This window comes from Macaca thibetana, chromosome 7, assembly GCF_024542745.1.
Source record: "Macaca thibetana thibetana isolate TM-01 chromosome 7, ASM2454274v1, whole genome shotgun sequence".
NCBI classification, from domain to species: domain Eukaryota; kingdom Metazoa; phylum Chordata; class Mammalia; order Primates; family Cercopithecidae; genus Macaca; species Macaca thibetana.
Genome location: NC_065584.1, coordinates 124660691 through 124669374, shown reverse-complemented (window position 1 = coordinate 124669374; position 8684 = coordinate 124660691). Strand labels below are relative to the sequence as shown.

Here is an 8684-nt window from a genome sequence, read left to right as displayed (position 1 = left end):
GCCAAGCTGGTGCAACGTGACAGCGTGAGGGGGCTGGTGACACTTGAGGAAAGAAGGGGCCCAGGAAGGAGGCAGTTGCAGACACAGTGACAGACCACACTGAGGCATCTTGGGGAGGGAGCCCTTTTGCCAGCCTGGGGCCTGCTGGGGGGACAGGCCCAGCAGGTGGGATGCGAGGGGAGAAGAGGGGAGGTGAGTATGACGTGTCTGCCTGCCCCCTGCCTGCCTGGGCTCCATCTCCTGTCAGCCTTCAGCTCCCTAAGCGACAGCTTCTAATTCCGGCTGTTGGTGCCTCTGTGCTCTGCAGCAAAGTCTCAGCTTTTTTTCAGCTTTGCTGTTTCTTTTCTGTTCAGAACATACTGAGCCCACAGGGAAGTCAGAGCAAAGGTTCCAGGGCTCGAGACCTGGCACCACCACCCCCTTCCTGCCATGGGAACCAACTGCTCCTTCCAAAGGGTACCCAGCACAGCACTTTCTGCCCTAACTCTTCTTCCCTGGAACTGTCTCAGTCCACCACGGGGAACAGGGACAGAAATGAAGCTCAGCTGTCTCAGGGAGGAGGGGCTCTTCAGGACCAAGAAAGTGCCCATTCTGGGTTTCTACTGTTTCTCTCCTCCATCTGGGGGGTGCGAGTCATGGCTTGTCAGGCTGGTGGGCCACACACAGGTTCCAGGGTTTCTCCCTCCTCTGACCTTGGAAATAGAAGGGAAGAAAGCAATTTCCCTCACACGGCTGAAAAGAGACGTTGAGTCATAAAGGGAAGAAAAGTGTTTCTTCTGCTGAGTAAAGAAGGACAGCATTCCTGCCCAGTTATTGGGGGTGGAGAGTCTGTACCCATTTCTGGGGGCCACCCCAGAAGGGGGCCCTAGCTCTGGGGGCGGGAGCAGCTTTGAGGGCTGCACTCTAAATAACTATGCAGTTCTAGAAAAAACAAAACAAAATTTAAAAAAATGAAATAACTATGCAGCTCTTTCCCTGACACTCTCTAACTTGTTCTTGTGTAAAGCAGGCAGGGCTGGTATTTATCAGTCTCATTTTCAGATGAGAATATGCAGGCTTGGAGCCACAATGCTAGTAAATGCCTTCAAGCTGGGACTTAACGCTGATGTCAGATCTGTGGCCTTTCTATGACACCAGGAAAGAAAACTGGCAGAGCCCTGACCAAACACTTAACAAATGCAAAAAGAGAAAAGGGGGGCTTCATAGTGGGTGCAGGTACACATCACATGCTCCTCACGTGACAGAGGGGAGTGGGAGCCTCTGGTCCATGGCCTGGGCGCCAAATTCAAGGTGGACATCACTGGAGCCTGGGAGCTGGAGAGAGGCAAGGGGCTCAGGGTGCAGGGCCATGAGCCCACTTTGCCACGCCCATCTATGCCCAGTACCTTTCCCCAGGCATCTGCTACTGCAAAGCATCTGCTCAGGCTGAGAACACCATCATTCTTTCCTTATTTCCCCTCTCTGATAGGAAGGGACCCCTTAAAGCAGCCCTCAATAGTGTCCCCTGAAGGTTTATCCTGCTTCCAAGCCTTTGCCTCCAGAACCCGTTTGGAATTACTTTCTTTTTTTTGAGACAGAGTCTGGCTTTGTCACCCAGGCTGGAGTGCAGTGGCGTGATCTTGGCTCACTGCAACCTCCGCCTCCCAGGTTCAAGCGATTCTCCTACCTCAGCCTCCCAAGTAGCTGGGACTGCAGGCGCGTGCCACCACACCCAGGTAATTTTTGTATTTTTAGTAGAGATGGGGTTTCACCATGTTGGCCAGGATGGTCTCGATCCCTTGAACTCGTGATCCGCCCGTCTCAGCCTCCCAAAGTGTTGGGATTACAAGCGTGAGCCACTGCACCCGGCCTGGGATTCCTTCCTTGGAAATACCCCAGATCCCGCACATCCTTGAAGTCCTATCTTTAGAAGGCCCCAGAGCCCTCTCTTCCCCGCAACTCCATCTTTTCATCCAAGGACTGTGTTGGTAGGTATTTAGCAGATGTATTCAGCCCTCAGAAGACAACGTCCACTTTTTAAGTCCCAGTGTTGTCTTCTTAAGAGGGGGAACGTCTCGCATCCAGAACCGAGCTTCTGCCTCTCTCTTACCGCTGCCGGCAACAAAATATGCGGCTCATGAAAAGTCTCAGTCAATTCTGCAGCTGATACCTGCTTCACTCCTTTACAAATACCCATTCCAACCTTACTCACTCCCTCCCCACCACCCACACCCAGGCTCTGATGCGCCCTAACTCCGCTCCGCCCAGGCTTGTGTATCATCCCCCTCCTCCAGGACCGAGGGGGACCTGCTGGCCGGAGGGAGAAGGAGATGCAGTGGCTTCTCTAAGCATCTTACAGCAAATGGAACTTGTGCTCGCCTCCTGTCCTTAGGTGCCAGCCAGTGGTCAGAGCCAGAACCCTGTGGCCTGGGGGTTGTTTTGTGCTCAAGGGAGAAGCGAGGGGCAGGGAACCTCGCATGGGTCCCTAGCTTGTTCCAGGGTGGCGGCGCCAGGGAACTCCTAACATGCCCGGGGCACTCCCGGATCCTAAAGAGCCCCTTCCTGGTTTGGGCGTCTACACTCTGCCCGCTCGGCAGCCACCGGGAGTTGGCACGCGGGTGCGTTGTCGGGGTTGGAGACGTCTGAAATTGGAGAGCGCACTCGGCCCCCACCCCTCGTTCCAGGGAGCGTGTGCGGGAGGAACAATTGTGTGTGAGTGCGTGATTCTCTGCACTTCGAGTAGCAGTTTCCAGCCAGGCTGAGCGCCCCCAACCCGCGGGACGTATACCCCCTCCCCCAAGTTACTCCTCATCCGCCTTTCGCTGCCACCCCTAGCTCGCGCGTGGTCTAGTTCTGCGCTCATGGGGTCCCATTTCCTTTCACCCTGGACTGCTGGGGGCAGCTCTCAGTCTTCCCCGACGAGCCCGAGCTCCCGCCAGTTTCTAAGGAGCCGAGGGCACGGACTCGGGTGGGGGCGGAGGGCGGGGAGAGAAGACTGAGACTTTGGGATTGGCCCGGTCGGGTGCATGTGGCCCCCGGCGAGCAGCCCCCGCCCCCGCCCCGCAACCGCCGCCGCATTCCCAGCGGAGCGCGGAGGAGGAGCCGCTCCTCGACTTCGTGGGCCACGAAGGGGTGGGGGTCCGGAGCGGTCTCCCCCGCCCCGTCCGTCTCTGCCCTGACGGGGCAGTCGGCTCCCAGGGCAGCCATTGCCATGGAGACCCCCAAGGCTATAAAGTCAGGTATCCAGGCGGGCGGCAGCTCCCACGCCGCCGAGCCCCCCAAGTAAGGAGCAAGCGCCCCGGCGTGGCCCGGCCCCCGCGAGAGGGGAGGAGGCGGAGGAACGGCGCCAGCAGCTTGAGGAGCGGCGCGCCCCGCCAGGGCTGGAGGCAGGCGTGCACGGCGGGCGCCACCGTCGCTGCGGGGGAGCGGGGGCTGCCCTGGGTGCGGGTGAGTGGCACGGCTCCAAACCACGAGGACTGAGGGGCGCCGGACACGGGGAAAGCGGCGGGAGAGCCGGGAGAGGGTCGAGACTCGGCTGCCGACATCTGGTGGCGGGCCAGGAGCGGAGCCCGGAGTAGCGAGCAATCAACACCTCCAGGCGGGAGGCCCGGGGAAGGAGCGGCGAGACGCCAGGCGTACGGCCCAGCAGCGGCGGGGCAGTCGGAGCCTCCGGGACACCGGAGTAGGAACCTCGGGACCGTCGGCTGCAGCCGCCCACGCGCGGAGGGAGAGGTATCACAGCGCGGGCGGAGGCCGGTGCCCCGCGGGGCGCGAGAACAGGGGCGCCCCCGTGCGGAGCTGCCAGGCTGCCCGGGCGCGGCGGTCGGGGCCATGCTCAAACCCAAGGACCTGTGTCCCCGAGCGGGGACGCGCACCTTCCTGGAGGCCATGCAGGCGGGCAAAGTGCACTTGGCCCGCTTCGTGTTGGATGCGCTGGACCGCAGCATCATCGACTGCCGCGCGGAGCAGGGCCGTACGCCCCTCATGGTGGCCGTGGGGCTGCCGGACCCGGCTCTGCGCGCGCGCTTCGTGCGGCTGCTGCTTGAGCAGGGTGCTGCCGTGAACCTGCGGGACGAGCGCGGCCGCACCGCACTCAGTCTGGCGTGCGAGCGAGGCCACCTGGACGCCGTGCAGCTGCTGGTGCAGTTCAGTGGTGACCCCGAGGCGGCCGACTCTGCGGGCAACAGCCCGGTGATGTGGGCGGCGGCCTGCGGCCACGGGGCAGTGCTCGAGTTCCTGGTGCGGTCCTTCCGCCGCCTAGGCCTGCGCCTCGACCGCACCAACCGTGCGGGGCTCACCGCGCTGCAACTGGCTGCCGCCCGCGGCCACGGGACCTGTGTGCAGGCCCTCACCGGGCCCTGGGGCCGCGCCGCCGCCGCAGCCGCGGCCCGGGGCTCCAACTCCGATAGTCCCCCTGGCCACCCCGCCCCCGCGCCCAGCCCCGAGCGTCGACGACCCAGCCCCCGCCGCCTCCCGCGGCCTCTCCTGGCGCGCTTTGCGCGAGCGGCGGGCGGCCACGGCCACGGCGGCGAGGCTGGCTTAGCGGGCAAGAATTCGGGCCGGCACCGGGCGCAGGGCAGTGAACGGCCCGAGCTGGGTCGGAGCATGAGCCTGGCGCTGGGTGCGGTGACCGAGGAGGAGGCGGCCCGCCTGCGGGCTGGGGCCCTGATGGCCCTACCAAACTCGCCCCAGTCTTCGGGGACTGGGCGGTGGCGCTCACAGGAGGTGCTGGAGGGAGCGCCCCCAACCTTAGTGCAAGCCCCCATTGGCCTCAGCCCCCATCCGGAGGGCGGCCCCGGCTCCGGCCGCCTGGGTTTGCGCCGACGCTCCACAGCCCCAGATATCCCCAGCCTGGTCGGTGAGGCGCCAGGGCCCGAGAGTGGCCCGGAGTTAGAGGCCAACGCTCTGCCTGTCTCGGTGCCTGGGCCGAACCCTTGGCAGGCGGGCACCGAGGCTGTGGTGCTGCGTGCTCAGCGGTAAACGGCGCCAAGGCCCGAGGCCTGCTTCCCCCACCCTCCCGTTTTTACTCCACTGGTATTTCTTCCTTATAGGTCCCTCACCTTTTCGGCAGCCGCCCCCCGCAGCCCATTTTGGAACCTGCCTCTCTGCCAAGGCGAGACCTCCACCAGCCCTAAGGGACCTCCATCTTTTTTGTGCTCCTCGGTATTCCCGGCCTAGGTCTAGAGGTGTCGATTGACTGGTTCCGTAGGCTACAGCCAGGAAGGTGGATTCCCCCTCCCCAGCCCTCAGGCTCAGTCCTGGGTCTGCCTAGCCACCTGTCGCTCCTCTCCGGCCCCCCACCCCTCGCTGGGTTTCCTAACACCCGGGCAGCCAGGCAAATAGAAGGGTCCACTCTCTGCCTACTGATGCTGAGAATAATCCCGCAAACTACCAAAGTCTCCTTTCCCTCGAAGTGTGGGAGAAGGAAAGGACCGAGGGGGCCCTAGAGCCTTTCTGGACTGGAGGGTTGAGGAGGAAGGGGTCTGGCTGTTATGTTTTTCTAGGGTAGAAGCTCCTGCCTCAAGACAATGAAACCGTATTTTGGGAGTGGGAGAGTCCCTAGTGTTGAACACCAATTGTCCCTTAAATCAGCTCCTTGGTAACTCCAGCCCCCTCTGTCTCTGCCCCAGGATTCAGCTTCATTGATAATGTGGGGTCACTGCTCCACACAACCCCTACCCAGGCCAAATCCGGGCTCCTGAGCCAGCCCGCTCTTCAGCGCGGGTGCATTTGAATTCCATCATCGAGGTTCAACACCTCACCCCTGGAGGCCCAAGCCCTATTTCCGCTGGCTCACAGAGGCCTGAAAGGGAAAGGACTGAGCGCTTCCCCGCCTCTCCGCCTCCCAGCTCCCCCGTCCCGCACGTGGGTGCTCCCACGGGGTGGAACGGTTGCGAAGGCTGTGCTTAATTGTATTTCTTCCAATCCTCAAAGAACTCGTGTGTTAAGCCTTTGTATATGAAGCAGAAAGCAGCGGGTCTGATTCTGAGGCTTAAGAGCCTGACAATATCTCTTTAAATAGAAGCTCCGCGAGGGGGATAATTGACTGAAGTGTTTGCGACGTGAAACGGCGGCGCGCGGGAGTCGGGAGCCCACACGAGCCGCAGGCCCAGGTTTAAATTACATCAAACTCTGGCAAGAGCTGGAAGGGGCCTGTTAAACGGCTCCTGCTTCTCGCTGGGCCGTTAGTGGAGGGCAGGGCGGATGATCGATGCTGTAGGTAGAGACCCGGGACTCCTGCCTCGGTCCCACCGCGTGGGAAGCAGGCCGGCCCAGGTTTATTATTGGGCAGGTGAGTGAGTCAGAGGCCCTTTCCTGACATTGCCCCCTGCCTGCTCGCCCCCACCCCTCTGCCCCGTGCTAGCCTAGCGAGGCGGCGGGGTTGGGGGCGGGGGTCCGGCGGGGCGCGTGCGCTAGGACCCTGCGGAAGTGCTAGCACGTGTGTCATTGCGCCTGGCCCGCGGGGAGGCGGCAGGTGGGGCTGTTTTGTGAACCCTGAGGGTGGAACTTGAAGCCTTTCACCTGCCTGCAGTCGGGTCTTTGCAAGACGTCGATCTGTTTGCCTTTGCAGTATGGAAGGTTTCTCGCCAGTAACCCCCAGGGAACTGCCCAGAGCGAGAATGACTGTGCCGAGATACTGCTGGGCCTGGCGGTGAGGGGTGGGGGGCCAGGAGTGGGCCTCATGCAGGTGTCAGGACACCTACCCAGTCCTTGCACCCCGCAGCCCGCATCCGCTAGGCCACGCAGGCCGGCGCACTGGACGTGATCTCTGGTGCCCCCTGGTGGCAGCGTTGGGCCCTCCCCGCTGGGTCCCGGCTCGGAGCTCAGACACCTGGTTTTCTTTGGGATCACCCCTGTGTACTTCTTCCTCCATGTGCATTTATCGTGGAATCCTCTTCCTCTTGTAGAATATTAAATCCGGATACTTGAAGTCACTTCACAGCAGTGAAGCGAGGGAACAATGAACAAAACACTCGCATCGAAAGTAGCAGGAGCCCAGACCCTTCACTAAGGACCCCAAGTTAAATCTTCCAGGTTAAGGCTGCGTGTCCTGAGAGCTACTGCTCTCTTCCGAAAAGTCGGAGCTGCCAACCCTTCCCTTGGGACCTGCCGATTATGCAGTTTTTTCTGATATTTGCTTTGGTTTCTGAGGTATTCTGCCCTCTCCGTCTTCTCTCCTCCCAAAACATCTGCCTCTCCTCAGTCCCCCTGTCTGGGTGGTGGGTGCACAATACCGAGTGCCTGAAAAGCCTGAGAGAGAGGGTCTGGGGTGGGGTGGGGACCACTGGACACCCCGAGTGCAAACTGCTGCTTTCTGATCCTTGCTTGCTCATGTACTCCCTTTTCAACTGTGTTGAATTTTAATGACGTTTTTAGTGGTGTAGGAATGCAAGTATTTTGGCTCAACAGCATGAAGTCTGGGTTACACATTGTATCAGAGGTGCTGTAATTTTTCCAGTATCTCTGATATGCGGCTTTCTGGTTGAATGTCACCCTGGGCCCTCTTGACTGGATAAACAACCATGAGGGCTCTTCTCTGTGGAGCTGCCGAGAGCTTGGTAGTAGAAAGTGACGTTCCTAAACAACTGCATCGTGTGTCTGACTGCCTTGCTGTCCGTACAGACTCCTTCCCAGGCCCGGCTCCGTGCAGAACTTCCACATTTTTCTCCCCTGAATTCCCTTTGTCAGCCCCAGGGTGTTGAGGCTGGGTCCTCTCTAGCAATCTCTACCTTCAGAAGAGACTTTTCTAAATCTTTTGCTTTTCCAATTCTTGTTGCTTTTGTCATTGTGAAGAGTCACCCAGGATGCTGGCGCTCGGTACCCTAAGATCAGAAGCGGTCTGTGTGTGAGCTGTGGGACATACGCACACCCTTTCAGAGTGATATTGTGTGGTGGAAGGACTGTTAGAACTCAAAGAATAGTTAATAAATCCAGTATTATTCCGTTGCGAGAACTGGCCTCTCTTTGCCTTATCAAGCACTCCTGACCCTCGGCTCCCTTTGGAGAGATGTACTGAGCCCTTGCCTCCTATGGAGGCCCCTGCCTTAGTGAGCCTCTGCCAGGCCCGTCCCACTGTGCTGGCTCCTGAAGGTAAGTCACAGGTGCTGCTTCTGCTGAGCTGGGTGGCGGGGCCAGGCCGGCAGCAACACCAGGGCACCTGTCAGGGTGTGAATGCACTGGGAAGTGAAAGAAAGGCTGCGTGGCTTCTTGCTCCTGGCTTGCTCCTGAACCCTGGGCAGTGGGAGATCTCAGGAAGGAAGTGCGGGAATCCGTTCGGGAGCTGGAAATCGCAAGATAATTGTATCCACCTCCCCAACCCCAGGACGAGAGCCCAGGCTCCCTGGTTTCCAGGCTCTGCTGCATTCTTTCTCAACTCCACACCATCTCCCTCAGTACTGAGGAGTGAGACAGGGACTGCTCTCCCACTGGAAGCAGTTTCAGACCACTTCCTGTGGACGCTGGAGGTCCGGGGTGGGGGTGAGGAGCCGCAGAGGATGGGAGAAGCCGACACGTAGGGTGGTCGTCAGCCACTGTACTCACCCTTAGCAAATGCAGCGCAGGGCCCTGGCTTTCCTCGTGGGCTCTTCTCCCCTGGGAGAGTAGCCCCGTCTATTTTTCATCGCCTTCATTCCCAAGGGCCATTCACTTCCTGTTTCCCTTCCTCTCTGCCTGCCTTTCGGGCCCACAGGTCACCAGGGAAGTTG

At 60.2% G+C, this 8684-nt stretch overlaps 1 protein-coding gene and 1 long non-coding RNA gene across 2 annotated transcripts in view; one reads left to right on the top strand and one right to left on the bottom strand.

Moving 5' to 3' along the window:
* Nucleotides 1-8684, bottom strand: part of LOC126959903 (uncharacterized) — a 134835-nt gene that overhangs the window by 91513 nt on the left and 34638 nt on the right. The gene's annotated exons all lie outside the window — the stretch shown is intronic.
* On the top strand, nt 3797-7922 carry ANKRD63 (ankyrin repeat domain 63). The gene has a single exon (XM_050799544.1). The coding sequence runs from the start codon at nt 3811-3813 to the stop codon at nt 4957-4959; it is 1149 nt and encodes a 382-aa protein (XP_050655501.1). The 5' UTR covers nt 3797-3810; the 3' UTR covers nt 4960-7922.